Source organism: Pygocentrus nattereri, chromosome 13 (assembly GCF_015220715.1).
Source record: "Pygocentrus nattereri isolate fPygNat1 chromosome 13, fPygNat1.pri, whole genome shotgun sequence".
Lineage (NCBI taxonomy): Eukaryota > Metazoa > Chordata > Actinopteri > Characiformes > Serrasalmidae > Pygocentrus > Pygocentrus nattereri.
The window spans coordinates 10724646-10744438 of NC_051223.1; the positions used below are offsets into that span (position 1 = coordinate 10724646).

General features: G+C 39.7%; 2 protein-coding genes across 2 annotated transcripts; one reads left to right on the top strand and one right to left on the bottom strand.

The window, feature by feature from the left end:
* Window positions 1-1797: 1797 nt before the first annotated feature.
* On the bottom strand, window positions 1798-6628 carry tmem101 (transmembrane protein 101). Its single transcript, XM_017695018.2, has 4 exons — window positions 6459-6628; window positions 4674-4854; window positions 4023-4169; window positions 1798-2551 (listed from the first exon to the last, which is right to left on the bottom strand). Exons 1-4 carry the CDS (start codon window positions 6587-6589, stop codon window positions 2243-2245), a joined length of 768 nt encoding a protein of 255 aa, XP_017550507.1. The 5' UTR covers window positions 6590-6628; the 3' UTR covers window positions 1798-2242.
* Window positions 6629-12083: 5455 nt separating this feature from the next.
* gngt2b (guanine nucleotide binding protein (G protein), gamma transducing activity polypeptide 2b) lies at window positions 12084-15823 on the top strand. The gene is made up of 3 exons (XM_017695017.1): window positions 12084-12191; window positions 14018-14106; window positions 15263-15823. The coding sequence occupies exons 2-3, from the start codon at window positions 14023-14025 to the stop codon at window positions 15386-15388; spliced, it is 210 nt and encodes a 69-aa protein (XP_017550506.1). The 5' UTR covers window positions 12084-12191; window positions 14018-14022; the 3' UTR covers window positions 15389-15823.
* The last annotated feature ends 3970 nt before the right edge of the window (window positions 15824-19793 follow it).

Consider the following 19793-nt stretch of genomic DNA (forward strand, 5'->3'; position numbering starts at 1 on the left):
TTCAATTTATTAATTGAAAGTTTTTATGACTGTTGATTAGTTGATGAGTGTCTGATTGACAGTCCAATTTTTAAAAAAAATCGCAGTAATATTGTATTGTGACTTAAGTATTGTGATTATATTGTATCGTGGGGCCTGTGGCAGTTCCCACCCCTGGCATTAAGGATTCGAAGTATGATTATTGTTACATGCATGCTAACGCTCCTGCACACAAATGAAGTTGCATGAAAGTAGGTCTGCTATTAAACTTCAACTCTCTTATAAACCAAAACCAGCTACTCAAACTGTAGCCAAATGCCTCTAAACTTCCACACTGGACAAAGCCAGCTGGTCTGTTTGAGGCATTTTGGTGTGGTCAGTTTTATAATGTCAACTCAGTGCGCAGCGTACCGATTTTCATATATCACCTCTTTATGACCTCTTAATTCGGAGGACCCAGTGACATTGGTTGAAAAACAAACAAGATGAAATGGATCAGTTTTGGAACATTTTTGTTTATAACACTAGCAATATAAAAGCAATTTTTTTTAAGAATGATGTTGATTTCTCCTTAGAGATTAACGGCTTAGAAAGTTCTTTATATGGGCATCACACACTTTAGAGGTCTATTCTTCAGCTATATACTGTGTCTATATACTAAAAATATACTAAAGTTATTACTTTATAGCCGACCCCTGAGATACATACAGCACTTTCTTAATTTCTTAAAGCTGAACTACGTAAGATGTGGGGATTTGGAGACCTCTCTGGTGAAAATGTGTAACTGCACACAGAACAATTTGTAGCATGGGTTGTGCTTTTTCCCGGAGTGGATGACTCTGATGACTGAAAGAGAACTCAGTCTAAACTTGGTGATGGAGCTTCTCTGAGGATGAGTGAATTTTCTACTGTTGTCATCACATCATCAGTGTGATGCCGATTTTCAGATTATTTGAGGCTGAAACATCGAGCCGGATCTGGAGGTGCGACATGGTGTGAAAAACTCCCAACATGACACCTCTGACTTACTTCAGGCTTTACAGAGCCTCACTCACCATATTTAGCCTGTTTTTATTTTCCTCATTCAGCAAAGCTACTTTTTTGGGTTTTAACTTAAAAAAAAACTTACATAGTGCAGCTTTAAAGAAATGGTTCAGTAAAAAAATCTGATTTACAGTTTTCCCTCATAACTTAAACGCAGTCCATCGGCTAAGAGGGGCAGCAATGACTAGCTGACAACTGGACTACTACAGTTAAAACTGATTATTGATGTATATACACTCAGCAGCCACTTCATTAGGTACACCTGTTCAATGGCTTGTTAACACAAATAGCTAATCAGCCAATCACATGGCCGCAACTTAATGCATTTAGGCATGTAGAGGTGGTCAAGACAACTTGCTGCAGTGCAAACTGAGCATCAGAATGGTGACTGAATTGTGAAGAAAGGTGATTTAAGTGACTTTGAACGTGGCATGGTTGTTGGTGCCAGACGGGCTTGTCTCAGTATTTCAGAAACTGCTGATCTACTGGGATTTTCACACACAACCATCTCTAGGGTTTACAGAGAACAGTCCGAAAAAGAAAATATCCAGTGAGCGGCAGTTGTGTTGAAGAAAATGTCTTGTTGATGTGAGAGGTCAGAGGAGAATGGGCAGACTGGTTTGAGTTGAAAGGCAACAGTAACTCAAATAACCAACCAAAATCTTGGAGGAATGTTTCCAACACGTTGTTAAAAGTATGCCATGAAATATTAAGGTAGTTCTGAAGGCAAAAGGGGGTCCAATCTTTTACTAGCAATAAAGTGGCCAGTGAGTGTATATATGCACTTTTTTATTTTATGCTGTAGATGTGAAAATAAAACATTTACTTGTGTTAAACAATTCAGAAGAATTTACACAAAACTAAATGAAAGCCCCCAAATTCCATCTCATTTTCTGCTCCAGATGATGCGGTGTATGTATTTTAACTAACCAGCCTAAGTGCCTAATGTCAGCCCAGTAAAGAGAAATCATCTCACGGAAGAGAGGAATGTTTCAGTGATGTTAAGTACAGTGTAGTCTAATTAAGGCTGTACTGAGGGAGCAGTTCAGTAACGAAACGTTTAGGCTCCAGATTAACGCCGTCCAAATATGTCTTGGCTGCCTGATGGTGTTTGGTGTAAGAGGGAAAACTGTGCACATCTGATTTTTCATGAGCTCCATCACCTCCAGTTCAGCTTCATCTACCAGCTTGACTTAGTAAGCGTCTTCTGTCTGGGTTTTTAGCCGTCCGTGGCTAGGATGAGCACCGTCCCGAAGATGGCCACGTTCTGCCCGATCAGTTTCATTTGGTTCCAGAACTCCACGCGGCGGGTGCGGTGCCAGTGCCCGACGTTTCCATCTATGAAGAGGATCACCAGTGGCAGGATGATGGCCAGAATCTGAGAGGCTAACTGCACATAGTAGCCGGACAGGAACGACAGAGCCAGGACCCCAAAGACCACCACCAGCAGCTGCACGGTGACCTCCCCGCCGGGAATGTGGTCCAGGTAGGCCAGCCGGTCCTCCTGGCTGTGCTGGAGGGAGTAGACCTGGCAGAGGATGGCACAGTCAGTCTGGCATCTCTCTGTGCTTTTAACCTAGTTAGAAACTGTAGCATACAGCTCAGATTTTCTTCAAAATAAAGAGTCCCTTTGAAGTGTTATTAATCTAGAATTCGATTAATTTGTGCACATGTGGAAGATGGACATATGAGTTGATATCATCTCAATCTTCTTCTATTATTACTTTAGTATTATTATCAATAATTCCACTTCATTAACAGTTTCAGTTGCCAGATGCTTAGTGTTCTTTCACCGAGCTTGTTATATAGTCATAGTTACACAGTGACGGCACCTTGCGTTGAACATGGATAAAGGTCCTCACACTAAACTCGGCACACATCAGCTCAAGTTCAGCACTGGTGGGCAGCTTGATTTCCTTAGTTTGGACTGTTCACCAACAGCATCAGTTCCTTAAATACCGTAAATGCAGTGCATCAGCCAAGAGGGGCAGCAATGACTAGTCGACAAAAATTTATTTTTATGTTGTTGATGTGAAAATAAAACAACATTTACGTTGCCGTGAAGCACAGAATGTTTAATTATTAAGAATTATTTTATTAAGTGCCATAAATTATACAATTAATGAAATAAAGCATGTAGCGTCTTGTCCATGGATTCAAAACATAAAATAAGTACCATCAGAATGGATCACATGGAGCGGAAACGGAGCGGAGCTTCTCTGATATGTCAGTGAGGAGCAAAAAACAGAAAACCCTGCTCTGGTTTCCACAGTATTAGGGATCAACTACAGCCACCAGAAAAACAGAGCTGCATCAAAATCAAAACTCTGACAACAAACAGAGGGATTCAAAGCACACTTTCATCAATCTTTGATGTGTTTCTGTAATGTACTAATAAAGTGTTTATAACATTTCAGAAAAACCAAGAGATAAAGTAAATAATGTGATTGCTTCGAATCAAAAACAAAGAAATCAGCTGAAGTAACCAAACACCTTTGACAAGTATGGATGCAAATTCATTTAAAAAAAAATTATTTTTTTCTTCTCAATTGAAAATAAAGTTTGTCATTTTCTGTGGAAGACCAACATGGTTGCCGTGGCAACACTGCAAGCTTAAAACCTCTATTGTTTTCCAAACATTAAATGACTTTAAAATTTCACAGCTATTTTCCAACTATTCTATGCAGTTTCACTAACATGGCTTAGCTTTATTCTAGGATTGCAACTTTTGTCTTGCGGGGCTTATGACCCAATGCCCCCCACTGTTGGTTTTTATGCCTACACCACCAGCTACTGAACCTACTACAAGATTTACTCTGCTGTACTGCCATTAACTTCTAATACCACAATAATAATAATAATAATAATAACAACAGCAATTGAAGCTTTTATACTGTTAAAAAATGATATCTATAAATATCAACAGAATTCAAAACAACGAGAACAGGGTCACTCTAAACGCAATTTGAAAGAAACTGGTGTTTCAGTAGAGACCTTACCAAACAGATTAAGTAGATTCCTAAGAAGACCTGTCCTGTGGACTGCAGTGAGCGTGTGCGAGGTTTCTGCCGGTACACCTCTCCCGCCCCACTGGCCAACACCAGGAATCCTCCAATGACGGCCATGGCTCTGGAGTACATTCTGACCTAAGGGACACAGAGAGGTGTCAGGTGTGGCTGAGCTGATAAGAACCCACAGTTGAGCTCATGCAAATGACCCTCCAGGCAGATTGTCCACTTAAATCAAAAACAAATTTACCTTTAAATAACTTCCATTTGGGGTGCCCTCACTTATAGTTCACTCTCAGAAATGAAGGATCTAACCCGTCTCTGGGGTGGGACCCTCAGGGCTCCATCTCAGTCCCTTTAGTCAGGGAACATAACTGAACCATAATCTGGGAAGCGGTTGGGGGTCAGGTGTCTTGCTCAAGGCCTCTTCGGTCACGTACTGTTGGCTCAGGGGATCAAACCAACGACCTTCCGGTCACAGGGCTGGTTCCCTAACCTCCAGTCCACGACTGCCCCCCCTCCCCCCATCAGTAAAGCAGTGATTAAATAAAAGTACCAGAGTATAAAATTAACATTCACCTGCTATTATCAAAATTTTTTGCCCCAGTTTCAAAATCCCACCACACAGGCTGCTCTTCTTACCTTTAACCAGTCTCCGTAATGGACGTGTCCGCCAACGTAGGACATATATGTGCTGAAAGCCAGCTGGACAGCTGCAAAGAGAGCAAACCATCTCCTCTTCACTCCAAACGACATGAAGCTAGCACACAGCACCGCAGCTCCCATATCAATGTACAAATACGGTACCTGAATGTCCGGCTTCCTAAAATAAACACAAGAGGTGCTTTAGCATCCTCTCAGTTGCTTTGCATTAGTCTTTTCTTTTTATTATAGCTGCTGTGAATTTGCTTTATAACCTTCTTAACAGCAGCAGACTTTCATGCTTTAACATTTTTTTTTATATGCAGCTGCACTTATGAGTTTTATATATTTTTATGCATTTCTTTGTGCAATATCTATGGGCACCTTAATAAAAAAAACAATAAAAAAAACAAGTTTGAAATACAAAATCTCATTTGTTGTTTATGGAATTCTGAAGACAAATGTAAACACTGGACTGTCCCTTTCAAAAACATCTAAGCAAACTGAGCAGCTGCTACTAAAAGCACTAAACCACAATGAGAAATAATTAAAGGAGCAGAAAATGAGCCCCTCTGAACCACAGACAGCTGCAGTAGCAGTTTAACTGCACTATATATAAAACTCCTCAGGACAGACCTGCAGACCTGTAGCTCTACAGTTACAGACTGTAGTCCATCTGTTTCTCTGATACTTTGTTATCCTGTTCTTCAGTGGTCAGGACCCCCATGGACCCTCACAGAGCAGGTACTATATGGGTGGTGGGTCATTCTCAGCACTGCAGCAACACTGACGTGGAGGTGTGTTAGTGTGTGTTGTGCTGGTCTGAGTGGATCAGACCCAGCAGTGCTGCTGGAGTTTTTAAACACCTCAGTGTCGCTGCTGGACTGAGAATGGTCCACCAACCAAAAATGTCCAGCCGACAGCGTCCTGTGAGTAGCGTCCTGTGACCACCGATGAAGGATTAGAGGATGACCAACACAAACTGTGCAGCAGCTGAGCTATCGTCTCTGACTTTACATCTACAAGGTGGACCAACAAGGTAGAAGTGTCTAATAGAGTGGACAGTGAGTGGACACAGTGTTTATGTATCCGTGCACAAGACTGTTCAAAACCACCAGTAACCCTACACGTGTTCTTCTAAGTTTTATACGGAATGTTGAATATGGTAAAATAGTCATAAATCTTAAGACGCGTTTTCTTGGGGACTATTTTGCTGCACAGCGCCCTGCATGTCTCCCTCCACCATGAATGCAGTTTAAGTTCTCTAAACTATCAGAAAACAGTGTCTCAGTCATCAGGCATTGAATTCATAACCATTTCATGTAGGATCTTTCTGTGAGGGAGCTTTTAGAGGGGGACGTCTGGTTCCTATCACCACCATTGTGAACAGTTCTGACTCGGTAAGTTTCACTAGAACAGAGCGTTTCACACTAAACCGCTCTGAACGATTCTGAGTGAACGTTGTTTACACCACAACCATTTCATTATGCAGACTTTTTGAAAGATGGATGAAGTTCCCCTTTAACTACACTGGGACCTAGAAAACGGCGAAACCCCGAACCTAGCGTTAGTTTACAGGGTCGATTTGAGACGCAGCCGCTGCCTCCCAAAGAGGAACAATACGCTACTTTTAAAGTTTTGACGCGCTTGCCAGTGATAGAAAAGGATAAAAGCAGTAGATATATCTCTCAGACAGCTCGGGGCTCCGATCCAGACCTGCAGGATCGATAAGAAAACCCGTCTGGCTCAGTTCGGGGCGCGTTCCGTTCCGCCGGTACAGCTCACCTCTTCACGTCGGCCCGCTCGGCGAAGAGCATGAGCATGCTGAAGCAGTTCCAGAAGCCGAACCGGGTCAGGATGAAGGCTCCGAGCTGGGACAACAGCCGCAGAACCTCCCGCCTGCTGGGAGCAGCCATCTTTACTGAGGGCGGAAAATTCTGCCTTCCCCTCCGGGTGAAGAGCGCAGAGCGGGTTTAAGGAGCGCTGTGATTTAGCGGCATCTAGCGGCGAGGCTGCAGATTGCAATGTTTGTGCATATGTAAATATGTAAGTATATAAGCTCCTACCTTTTTATATTTTTTATAATGGTATGTACATGAGAAAGAATTAAAGAAACAGATGCATTTATTTATTCTTTTCTTCTTTTCGAGTCTTGTGGATAAACTTGCAGAGAGACTTTTAGAGAAAGAAGAGTCATAACTGTTCTACTCAAACAGCTGAAACACACACACACACACACACACAAACACACACACACACACACACACACACACACACACACACACACACACACTTCTTCATGGCTCATTTAGGGAGATTTCTTAATGCTTTGTTCAGTGATGGTCATTAGGCCTGATTTCCTGGAAAGCTGCTTTTATGATAATGTCTGTAAAAAATCTTGGCGTTTTAATAGATTCAGATTTATCATTCGATCAACACATAGACAGCAACACTAGGACAGCTTTTCTACATCTTCACAACATTGCAAAGATAAGAAATGCCCTATCCCTGCGTGATGCGGAAACACTGCATGCCTTTATTACTTCCAGGCCAGACTACTGTAATGCGCTACTGTCAGGATGCACGAGCAGGAACTTAAACAAACTCCAACCAGTCCAAAACGCCGTAGCCAGGGTCCTCACTAAAACTAGAAAATTTGAGCATATTAGTCCAGTGCTATCATCACTTCATTGGCTACCTATTAAATTCCGTATTGATTATAAAATCCTTTTATTGACTTATAAAGCCCTACATGGGCTCGCTCCTGAGTCCCTGCAAGACCTTATTTCTCATTATGAGCCATCACGACTACTCAGATCACAGGGTGCTGGCTTATTAATAGTCCCCAGAATTCAGAAGGTTTCATCTGGGGGAAGAGCTTTTTCTTATAAAGCCCCCAAACTCTGGAATGATCTTCCAGAAATTGATCAGGACTCAGACACAGTCTCAATCTTTAAGATTAGGCTGAAAACACACTTGTTCAGTTTATCTTTTGTTAGCTAATGTTCCCCCTTAGATAAAGGCAGCAGATCCAGGGGTCCATGGACACAGGGAATTATAGTAAACTGAGACGCTGGTGCTGTCGTCCCGCTGCTCGCACGCGGTCACTCAAGTTTGTGGATGGTGGAGCGGAGGGATGCCGAACTGTTTCAGAGTGCTGCCGTGTCTGTGTGTCCTTCTGGTTCTCTCCTTTTAGTTAAGCTGTCATAGTCAGATCTGCCGGAGTCATTAGCCACACTCTGTGAATGTTTACATTCCCTGTTTATGTACAAACGGATAGAATAAAACTAATTCCATTTACCTGCTTTCTTTCTGAGTATACAATCACCTATATGTCCGACTGGACACTGAAGGACGACCGACTGCTGAGCCCTCCTGCTACCCACTTCAGACCAGCTGCCCACGCCCCAACTGCCACCACCTGCCTTGAACGAGCTGCCCACCCTACGCTGATGTTCTCATAGACTCCTAGTTATTCCTAATACCAATATTACTGCTATTAATATTAGGAATATAATCACTTGTAGGTAGTTTGACCAGAGGAGCATGGGTCCCCCCTGGTGAGCCTGGTTCCTCCCAAGGTTTCTTCCTCAGTTCTGAGGGAGGTTTTCCTTGCCACTGTTGCCCCTGGCTTGCCCACCAGGGGGTTTCTGTACATTCTTACAGTCCTGTTGAAACTTTGTCTTTTCCGAAATTCTCTAAAGCTGCTTTGTGACAACACCCGTTGTAAAAAGCGCTATACAAATAAATTTGATTTGATTTGATTTGATCTGTAATAAAAAAACACTGTACACGTGAAATTGAAGTAATGTAGGAAATGCTATCTGAATTGAGCCTTCTTTAGGTCTATAAGGTAATAATGTAGTCTAAGACAGAAAGGAAAACAGTGACCTAATGAAGGGCACTCAAATAATGTTTATGTTGAAACTCTCTTCATTCACTCTGATTACTCTGATTTTCAAGGTTATGCAGACGGTTCAGGTATTGATGCTGTCGTGTTGCGTGTATAACAAGCACGGCGAGGCTGACTCTGGCAGACTGACTGTTACTGATGACGGGGCTTTAACCCATAATCCCCTCTGCTGTTCAGTGGTGCTCGTCATTAACTCAATTATGTGTGGTTTAGAGTTTGTGGGCTTGGAGCCTGAATTGACCTCATTTGAGCTATTTGTGGAAGATCAAACCAGTTTGTCCCATTTACGGGAACCTACTGTCACAATGAGCAGGAAAACAAGGAATACACGCACACACACACACACACACAGAGCGAGAGTGAGAGAGAGTGAGAGTGAGAAAGAAAGACATGAATACTCAAAGAAACATGTCAAGCTTAAATCGTTCCTTTCATGCCTCTCAGATTGATGCAGAATGTGTTGCTTACAGTTCCATATGGAGCCAAAAAGGTATCTGAAATTTTTATGACTTCAGACTTGCTACAACAAAAGAACCATTTTCAAAAAGGTCCTAAATGGTTCCCTGAGTGTTCAGGCTTATATACTGAACCAATGTCTTTACTAAAGAACCACTGAAGAACCATAATTTTTAAGAGTGTATATACATACATACATATATATGTGCATATACACACGCATACACATACAAATATCAAATATCCATCTAAAAAGAAGAGTTTTCAGTACATTTTTAAAGTTCTTAGATAAGAATGTTCCTAATAGCATCAGGTGGAGAATTCCATAATCAATATGCTCGACCACAGATCTCAATTTTTAGAGTGAGAGAAGTTGCAGAGCGAGCAGAGACATTCATACACATAAAAAATGGCAATATTATACCTAGAATGATTTAAAAGTTCCACATAATTAATTGGTTGAGATGTGAACAGAGTGGTTCAGAGTGGTTTGGTGTGAAACACTCTGCTCTAGATAAACTTACAGAGTCAGAACTGTTCACAGTGGTGGTGATAGGAACCAGACGTCTCCCTCTAAAAGTTCCCTCACAGAAAGTCCCTACATGAAATGGTTATGAATTCACTGACTGAGATGCTGTTTTATGATAGTTTTGAGAACTTTAACTCCATTCATGGTGGAGGGATACATGCAGGGCACTGTGCAGCAAAATAGTCCTCAAGAAAACTTATTATTCCAGATTTTCCACTATTTTCCATCATCAACATGTGTTGTAGTCACGGCGCCCCCTGGTTCTTATCACCACCACTGTAAAGAAAAATATTGATTTGAATTCTAGATTTGAATTCTAGATGTTCCTAGTTAGTTCTGGTGGAGTGGTGTTAGTTAGTTCAGGTGGGTGGTCCGTCATCTCACAGATCAGAGTTGCCACTTCTCCGTCACTAATCCTGCACAAACGAGCCTAACCTAGATCCCAAGAAACCGGCTTATAGGTGAGCCCTGAGCCACGAGCAGCTTAGCCAGCTCAGCCCCTAAGATACAGCTCAGATTCATCCATCAGTCCCGTCAGAATTTCTAGAATCATCTTTATAAAGAAAGTGACAGAAAATAAGACAAAAAGTAAGTTCAATGAAAGGTCAAAGATCATCTGCGCAGAGACACCTGGACTGCAATGTCAGGAGTTATTTTCTCTTCTTATAAATGCTACATTAAAAAGAATCATTTGTGTTATGTCATTTTTGTTTAGTCATCAGCGATGAACCAACTGAGGGGAGGAGTACAACCCAACCCGAACGTAAAAGGCCCATATCAGAGAAAACTGAATTAATTGTATATGTAAGCACCTTTTAAACTCACTGTTTTTATGATGTCACAAAAGCCAGCTCCTTTACATACATTCACTTATTCAGCAGGTTAGCTCCACCCACTCATGGTGAAATTATAAGGAGTGTTTCTGCACGAGACACAGCCAATCAAAACTCATTTACTTAACAGTCTGTTTAATTTTAAGGATTAAGGAGAGGTTAGTACTGTATAATTTTGAGCTGACCTTGTGTTTCATGCTGAACTGTCCAAAAGTTTGGAAGCACTTGCTAAATTATTTTTTGCTATTTTACATACGGAAATATATGGAAAAAGTTTGAAAACCTGTCCTGAGTGAGGATAAGTAGTTTCATGGCTGTTGGCCAAAGAAATAACAGAGTTTGTGTGGGTGCAAATATGAATAGAAGTCTATGGGAGAAAAGAGGGATGAGAAAAAAATGACAAACAGATAAGTGTGGGTCAGAACAACAAATCCGTGCTCAAGGGCCTGCCCTGAGAGAGTATATGCGAAACAGAGGTTTTCAGTTGAAGAGAAGTACAATAGATGGGCGTGCCACTTTTTCACCCCATTCATTTCGATGTGAAAAAAGTTTAGATTTGATCTCCTACTACTGCTGTGGGCTCAGCACCAGATTTGATCAGAACGTTTGCTGAAGGTGCATCACATTAACCCTCTGGGATCCATGAACTAGGCTGTGTGTCAAATTCTCTATATCTATATCTATGTCTGTGTCTTTGTGATGATCCAGCTCAGAAATCCAGTTGTAACCCTTCCTCAATCTTTAGAGCCGCCCTTTCTATACCATCTTATCGCAAGATCATACGAGACTCACATCCGGAGGTATGAGCCTATGAATAGGGGCTGAGATACACGTCATCTGCCTCTCACCATGTGGAGCTATTGGATCCATGTGTCCGTCTACATTCTGTGTGAAACTGACCGATGGACACTCAGGAAATCACTAAGGGCTGACCATCACGCTGGAAACCTTTCATTCTTCATTCAGTCCACATCAGATACTGGTGTGAAACGACATCAGAGAGTTTAGAGAGTAGGTTTGGAAAGTAGTGATGAAGAATCATGAAACATATGAGGATTGTGTTCTATGAAGAACCTTTAGAGGAAAGTTTAGGAAGAGATGAATAAACCAAGGAAATGGCCTCAGACACCAGAGGGATAAAGCTGTTCTTTTTCTAAATTCATTAATACATTTAAAATATCACAAAACCTCATATCTCCAAAATGGTAACTTTACAGTAGAAAGAACAATATACTTTAATTTAATGTAAGTCAATGGAACCAGATGTATATACAAGTCATTTTTTGTTGTTTCTTTTGGGCCATTCATCATGAAATATGCACACAGTGTAAAGAACAACAGGTATTTTCAAATTATGTCAAAAACTGAAAAATGACAATAATGGAAATATGAAGTTTTCTTCTTTCTTAAAGGGCCTCTAGAACATTTTCCATCAGAGATGAAAGGCCCAGTTCTTTGGGCCACTATTGTTGTTTTCAAATGACACTTCTGGTCACCACTTTGACCTTCTCAGTCGCTCCTCTTTTCTGTCCTTCCTTTTGCATCATTCAAATGAGCTTTAGAGGTCGCCCCTCGGAGCGATCCTACTTCCTCTGAACGTCCTAATGAGATCAAGTGGGATTGATGACATCAGAAGCCAATCCCCTCTGGGATCAACCGAAAAAGCCTGAAGAGGAGTTGAATGAGAGAGAGAAGCTCAGTCTGCTGGAAAAAGGAGGAGGAACTGCTGATGATCTCCTAGGAGACACCAGAACATCTCTCTGACTAACGGGAGTCCCGCTCAACAGGTAGGAGATACAGACCAGATAGATAAGTATACTTTTAAAAATAAAGGTACCAAAAAGAGTTCTCCACATGATGTCATAACAGAACCACTTTTGGTTCCCTAAGGAACATTTCAATGGGTGATACTTTTAAGAACCGTTTTTGTAAATGGGGTGTGCAGGAGTGAAGAACCTTTTTAACACTTTTTAAAATGGTTATTTAAGGGTTCTTTAAGAAAGGAAGTGGTTCCCTTTACACCAGGAGTTCTATATAGAACCATTTAATCCTTAAATGTTTCCTTGCCTGGTGAAATGGTTCTTCAGGGTAATGGAGCATCTGATGTATATGGTTCTATTTAGCACCTTAAAGGGATCTTCTGTTGTAATAACCTTGACATCAGAACAATAGAAGAATTCTTTCTGCCGTGATGCAAAAACATTATCAAAAAAGGTTCTATATAGCACCATGTATAACACATTCTTCATTAATCTGAAGAACGTCTATAGGACCTTTTTTTTAAGAGTTCTTCACACTTTTAAAAGGTTTTTCACACTCACAAATTTCTTTATTAAACATTGTTCTTTAGGGAACCAAAACTGGTTCTTTAATAGTGTCGCTCAGAGAACTCTTTATGGCAATTTAATACAGTGTGTAGACTAATGGGGGTGAAATATTGGCTTTGCTGAGAACATGAGAGCACGACAAAGAACACTGAAATGTTGAATTGCTTTTGTAAATATTTGAAACAGTAAATCTGGTACATTTCATAAAAGAACCTAGAGATGATTAAATCCACATATTGTGTGGATGAATGTATCCTACCAATACAGCAACAGCAGCCCAAAGAACCCAGTCAAACTGAGAGGTTTCTGTTTAGATATCAGCATGTGGTGCTTGATAATCTTCTGGATTATATGGATTTTCTTCAGCCGTAAATTCTTCTCAAAGGAAAAACCAAGACTTGCTCCAACTTGCAAACGTTTCTGTAGTACAATATCAACAAAATCTGTAAAATAGTGTAAAAATGTACAGCATAACTTCTCGATATGTAAATTCCTCATGCGAATAATGATATGACTTTAGCCCTGTTTGTATTGTTTAATGTGAAATGGTTTACTATGGAGAAACATGTCTTTACAGTGGTAGTGATAGGAACCAGGAGTCGCCATGACTACAACACAGATATAGACATTTTATTTACCATCCAGAACCACCAAAGAACCTACACGAGTCTTCTGAGTTTATATGGAATATTGATAATGGAAAATAGTGGAAAATCTGGAATAATAAGTTTTCTTTGGGGACTATTTTGCCGCACAGCGCCCTGCATGTATCCCTCCACCATGAATGGAGTTTAAGTTCTCTAAACTATCATAAAACAGCATCTCAGTCATCAGGCAGTGAATTCATTATCATTTTATGTAGGAACTTTCTGTGAGGGAGCTTTTAGAGGGGGACGTCTGGTTCCTATCAACACCACTGTGAACAGTTCTGACATTTCTCTAAAACAAAGCATTTCACACCAAAATGCTCCTAACGAAACTATTTCTCTGTTGCTGGAATTCTTTATTACGTCTGACGAACCACAGTTGTGTCTTTGCTCCGGAATGAAAAATTAAATCATAAGGCAAGCTATAGCTGGTAAAGCAGGACCTCTAAAACAGGTTCCAGTAATCAGTGAGCATTCTTTATCAGTAACATGATTCAAATGATTTCACATGCAAGCAATCTTTATGCATGAGGACATAATAGAGAGCGACCTTAAGGAGATGCAGGCTGTACAGGTTAAGTGCTGAACTAATACTTTGCTGGGATTCTTTGTTGAGTCTATACTGGTTTCTGTTGACAGCCGAGATGGCTCGGGACATGTCAGATAAAGATATCCTGAAGATGGAGCTGGATCAGTTGAAGAAAGAGGTCAGCACATCCAGAACTGCAGTGAGTATCTCACCCTCCGTCTGTCTAAACACAGTGTGGAAGAATAAATCTCTCAACCTCAAACTACTGATCAGAAGCTCAGAATCAAAGTTTTCACTTATGTAAAAAATCTGTTTGTACAAAATGATAATAAATTAATTAGTATGAAGCTATTAACTTTCATAATAAGATTTTTTATACAATTAATATCCAGAGTGAAGTTGTAATACAATTAACTTCCAGAATGGTATTTTTAATAAAATTAATATCCAGAGAGAAATTCTGATAAAATTACCTTTTGTAATAAGATTTTTAATCAAATTAATATCCAGAGAGAAGTTGGGATAAAATTAATATCCAGAGTGAAACTGTAATAAAAGTAACATACAGAATGAGATTTTTATAAAATTAATATTTAGAGTGAAGCTACAAAAAAGTTAACACCCAGAATGCATCACAATTTCAAAGATGGAAATCTAATGTTAAAGTAGAGAACATTTTGGTGTTTAGTTTGTACAGGGTGAGTCAAATGTCACGGGACATCATTTTATTTTGTTTTATTTTTTATTATCGACTTTTATCTCTAGGGTTTATTGACTTTTATCTCTGGGGTTTATCGACTTTTATCTCTGGGGTCATCTGAAACAAATCGTGAATGCTGAGAAAATCCGCAACAAACACCACCTTCAGCACCGCATCATGGAGGCTTGTGACAGCATTTCTCCAGAGATCATCATGCAGATTCATAACGATTGGATCCTGTGCCTTCAGCTCTGTGTTCAGCACCAGGGACAGCACACTGAACACGTCAAATAGCTGTGTGTCACAAGCAACGTTCCCGGTTGTTGTTGCAACTTTCTGTGTTGATAACTTTTGAACCACAAGAGATATTGCAAATCTGATTGCGGCTCAATTTCTGAGACAATTCCGGTCTTCTTTGATTGGCTACATGACCACCTTCCCATTGGAAAAACTTGCCCTTGATCCAATATCCAATCTGGACAGCCTAAAGATAGGCCCCCTCACCCATTACTTGCTGGGGTCATTTTCCCTTTCGTTTCTGAAATGAAACGGTGTCCTGTGACTTTTGACTGTACTGTAAATCTTTACTAGTGGTCAATTACTACTATGTGCTATTCAATCATGATCTCTTTCGTCTTTAAATGCTTCTTTTCAGGTTTCTGCAACTGCTCCTGAGCTCATCGCCTATGCTGAGGCTCAGTCTGCAGAAGACCCCCTGATCAAGGGAGTTCCTGAAGACAAGAACCCCTTTAAGGAGAAGGGAGGTTGCATCATCACATAGCGAAGGCCCTCCACTGGCCACACTCTTAAAAAGAAGGGTTCCTGGAGGGATCTTGATGGGGGTCCATGGTTCTTTAGCACACCATGACCTGTTTAGGCTTCCCTGCAAGAAGAGCAGCAGCGTACCTTTCGCCGTCTTTCCCAGAACCACTAATCAAAGCATGTCAACACGACAGGTTCCCATACAGAGATCCTTTCTTTTTTAGATTGCAAGCTATCTTTTTTAAAGCACAGTCAGGATAAGTAAATCTGTCACGGACAGCACGGACAATCAGTGTTTAGCATGTACTTTGGACATATGATGATGTATGGTCATTGAGAAGTTATGATACCACAGCTAGTGACAGGAGAGGGACGCCCACATCCTTGATTACTATTTGTAATATATTTTTCTGGGTATCTTTTTAAAATAAATGCATCTAGTATTAGCCAAAAACAGTCTCATGTCTTTTTGAGTCATAGTATTGATTGCTATTAGTCGACTTTACTCTTGCTGGTTGCGTTTTTTGCTAATAAAAGTGGTGCACACAATGTTTTCCAACCCAAACCTCATCACCACCTGGCAGACAACCATTATTGTCAATGGCTGGTGTCTTTGGTGTCAATGGCCTTTTACTATATCCGTTTTATCTAACATCACAGTTAGAATGTTTGGAGTGCTCTGCCTACAGTGCTAGTGTTTATTAGCCTACAACGTGACAATATTTACCAAAAAAAGTTACATTGCAAAATAAATAAATAAATACATGACATTAGGCTGCTTTGGCTGGTTAATGACATGCTGCTTTTATTTAGGACTATCAAATCTCCATTAAGGCTACTATTTAGCTAGGCTAAAAGCTAGACTTAGCTTTTGCTGATTGCTTTTTGGCAAAAACAGTAGTGCACTCAATGTTTTCCAACCTAAACCTCATCATCATCTGGCAGAAAACAGACTTATTATCGTTGACCGATGTCTTTAATAGGGTTTAACTATGTCAGTTTTACCCAACATCACATTTAGAATGTTTGGGGTGTTCTGCCAAGTTGTTTCAGCCTAGCCGTTAACCTACAATGCTAGTGTTTATAAGCCTACACTTTGACAATATTTATCAAAAAAAGTTACATTGCAAAATAAATAAATACATAAATAAATAAATACATGAAATTAGGCCACTTAGGCTGGTTTAATGGCCTGCTGCTTCTATATAGCAATACTAGAACTCTGCTAAGGCTACTAATTAGCTAGGCTAAAAGCCAGACCTTACTTATGCTAATGGATTTTTGGCAAAAACGATGAAAACAACTTTTATCTGGGAAAAATAACTACGCTGAAAAATACAGCCTCTTTATTGTGGCTGATCAGGCGGCATTCCTCTTTTATTTAGCGCTATCAGCTCTCTCTTAAGGCTCCTAGTTGAGGCTAACTGAGTGAATGCTTGCTGGCTAATGCTAAAGCTTTCTCCTCACGGCTCTCAAGGTCACCGTACAGAAAGAGACATGCCAGCTTGCTGTGGCAAGTTTGGTTGTATTTCATTTAAAACCTTACCTGAATATTTGATATTTTGGATCAAAGCAATGTCACACAAATTAATAAATAAATAATTTTTTGTGTTTGGGAGAAAATACACGACCGTGTGAGGTCAAGTCTAGTTACTTTCTCCGTGTTGAGCTCCTCATTGTTTCCAATGGCGAAGGCGGTAATGAGGTTTGCATGTCAGGCTAACTCTGCACTTGTTTCCTGTATGTCAGCCACATAAGCTCATTCCACAACCCTCATCTAAGCATTAGACTCTAAGCTCTTCATCCTGTTAGCTCATTTTCCCTCTCACTCGCTCTGCCCGCTGTCCGTTAGCGTTTACTCCTGTTCAGCCACTGGTCCAGTTTTCTGGTTGTGCTGTAACTTCATTAAACCAATGGCGAACTGTGAATGTTAGAGTTAGGTCTTCAGTTTGGGCCATAAATGTTAACACTTGATCAAAAAACATCTCCATGACAAAGCTAATTGCTGATAGCGCTGCCTTAGGATGTCTAATAGTATTAGTATTAGATATCCTAATAGTATATTTGCTGTTGTCAGATCAAAACCTTGTATCTCCAAAATCTTAACTTTACAGGAGAAGGAAAAAATCTACTTTACTTTTAATAGAAGACAATGGAACTAGAAGTTTTTTCCATGTAATTTTGTAATAATAATAATATTCATAATGAAATTTACACACAATGTAAAGGGTGACTTATGTCAAAAACTGAAAAACATCAAAAATGGAGATGCGAGGTTTTGTCCCGACAACAGCGATATGTAGGTAGTTGTAGACTAAATATGGACATTTGGAGCTTCTAACAGACTTTAACATATCATCACTGTTGGGACAAAATCTTTTATCTCCAAAAACATAATTTTACAGGATAAAGAAAGACCCTTTTAACTTTGAATGGGAGCTAATGGAACCAGAGTTTTTCAGAGTAATTTTGGAGCATTTCAATATACTATACAATGCTGGCATTTTCAAACTATGTCAAAAAATGAAAAAGGCAAAAATGTAGATATGAGGTTTTGCCCTGACAACAACAATATATCTGAGCTTGTATGTGTCAGTGTTCTCCAGTGACTCTTTCAGTAAAGAGTTCTGACTCAGAGCTGTCGCCGCTGTTGTACATTCCTAACAACTAACCGGAACACTGCTTAGACTACAACTCAGTGACGTATCTAGAACGTCCAGAAGGATGACGCTTCTCACAAAATTGGTCCTTTTGTAAATCAAAACCTGATTGGTTGGCTCCACTGATTAGGTTGGTAGTTAAGTCCAGCTCCTGAAGTCCTAACCAATGGTGAAGTTTGCTCAGCTGCATCTACCCAGATACCACGGAGAAGACAATCCTGATTGGAGCATTTTCTGCTGGGCACTTCAAAAATGTAACTCTTTTGTTTTCAACCAAAAATGAAATAAGAGTATTACTACAACACTTACAGTGTTGAAACACAACAAGCATAATGATTATTTTCCGATAAAAGATTACAAGCTAAATATTACAAGTAAGTACACATATTTATAGAGTTATGTGATTCCCAGAAATCAGTGGACCTTCTGTAATGCCTAGAAGACCCTGATTGTTCCCTGCTACATGTTAGTTAGACGAAACCCTGTGGCAAATATCATTTACCTGCACATTTTACACAAATGGCAGAAACAGTTGAGCTTCATATAATAAAAATCAGAGTGACCAATTTAAGTGACACCTTAAAGGCATTAAAGAATGTTTTAACACACATTAAATCTAAAACTCAATATAAAACTAAGTTGATTTTCTTGTTTCTTTATATACTTTTATATTGTTTGAAAATTCCAGCTGCTTTTTGTGGGTATTTAATGAGGAATGGATGCAAAGAATAAATTCGAGATCACCCAGAATAAAATATCACTACATTAACATTCGAAGCAAGATTTTATTTCAACAGTTAAATGTTTAGTAAACAAGACATATAAGTATTAAACATTCATACACAACATTAATTTATTCAGAAATAATCTGGAAAAGTGTCACTGATTAAGATTTTAGTAGTGATTACATTATGATCTGATTAGTTTATGAAAGTCTATAATATAATGCAGGGATACACTCCAGACCTTCAGCCAAGTTCTCATACTCCTATCTGTTCTGAGTACTTTAGCAGCGCACCAGCTCTTATATAACTGTCCTGCGTGTGTATAAAGTCTAACGGGTTTGACACATTTTCCAGCCTTATCTTAATTGCGTTAACTGATGTCACTAAAACGTCAGTCACTGCTTTTTTAATATATGATGAATTCAAAACAACTGGTCAGTTTTCTATGTTTACAGTGCAATAAAGAGCCCTATAAAGAGGATTTTCTGTGCTTTGCATGTCTAGCTTGTTAAATCTCCAGAGATTACTTCATTAGAGAAAAATAAACAGTGTGGATTCCATCTGTGCTGAGGGCGTCGTCGCCGGGCCTGCTTGTGGTGATCATAGCTTACCACGTCTCAGGGATGTATGCAAAAGAAATACTAAAGAATGACCAACAAACTCCTGCATTTATATGAGTAGCCAAGCATCATTAAAGGAACAGTCCAGTGTTTTTTCAAACCTAATCAATCTACCTCATTTTTAGAATATATTTGATCACCACAGATGATTATTTTGATGCGGAAGAGAAACGAACAGGACATAATGTATCGGCTCTGCATTATAGCAGTTACATTATAATTCCTGAGAGCCTTCTAGGCATTATGATTTCTTAAAAATAAAAAATGCAATGTATGTAATGTTCAGTTCACTTTTAGTCAATTTTTTTCAACATCATCTTGCTTGTGTTTAACTAAAGGGTAGAATTCTTGGAACACTGAGCATAAAATTAGCCAATTGGGATTTGCTTTCTCTGTATCTAGGTAGATATAGCTAAGTG

Excerpts from the sequence above, each read along its gene's own strand:
- tmem101 (XM_017695018.2), bottom strand. The coding sequence starts at position 6,589 with ATGGCTGCTCCCAGCAGGCGGGAGGTTCTGCGGCTGTTGTCCCAGCTC. Across the intron at positions 4,170-4,673 it reads ATTACGGAGACTGGTTAAAG|GTCAGAATGTACTCCAGAGC; the intron begins GTAAGAAGAGCA and ends TGTGTCCCTTAG. Across the intron at positions 2,552-4,022 it reads GAATCTACTTAATCTGTTTG|GTCTACTCCCTCCAGCACAG; the intron begins GTAAGGTCTCTA and ends ATCCTCTGCCAG.
- gngt2b (XM_017695017.1), top strand. The coding sequence starts at position 14,023 with ATGGCTCGGGACATGTCAGATAAAGATATCCTGAAGATGGAGCTGGAT. Across the intron at positions 14,107-15,262 it reads TCAGCACATCCAGAACTGCA|GTTTCTGCAACTGCTCCTGA; the intron begins GTGAGTATCTCA and ends GCTTCTTTTCAG.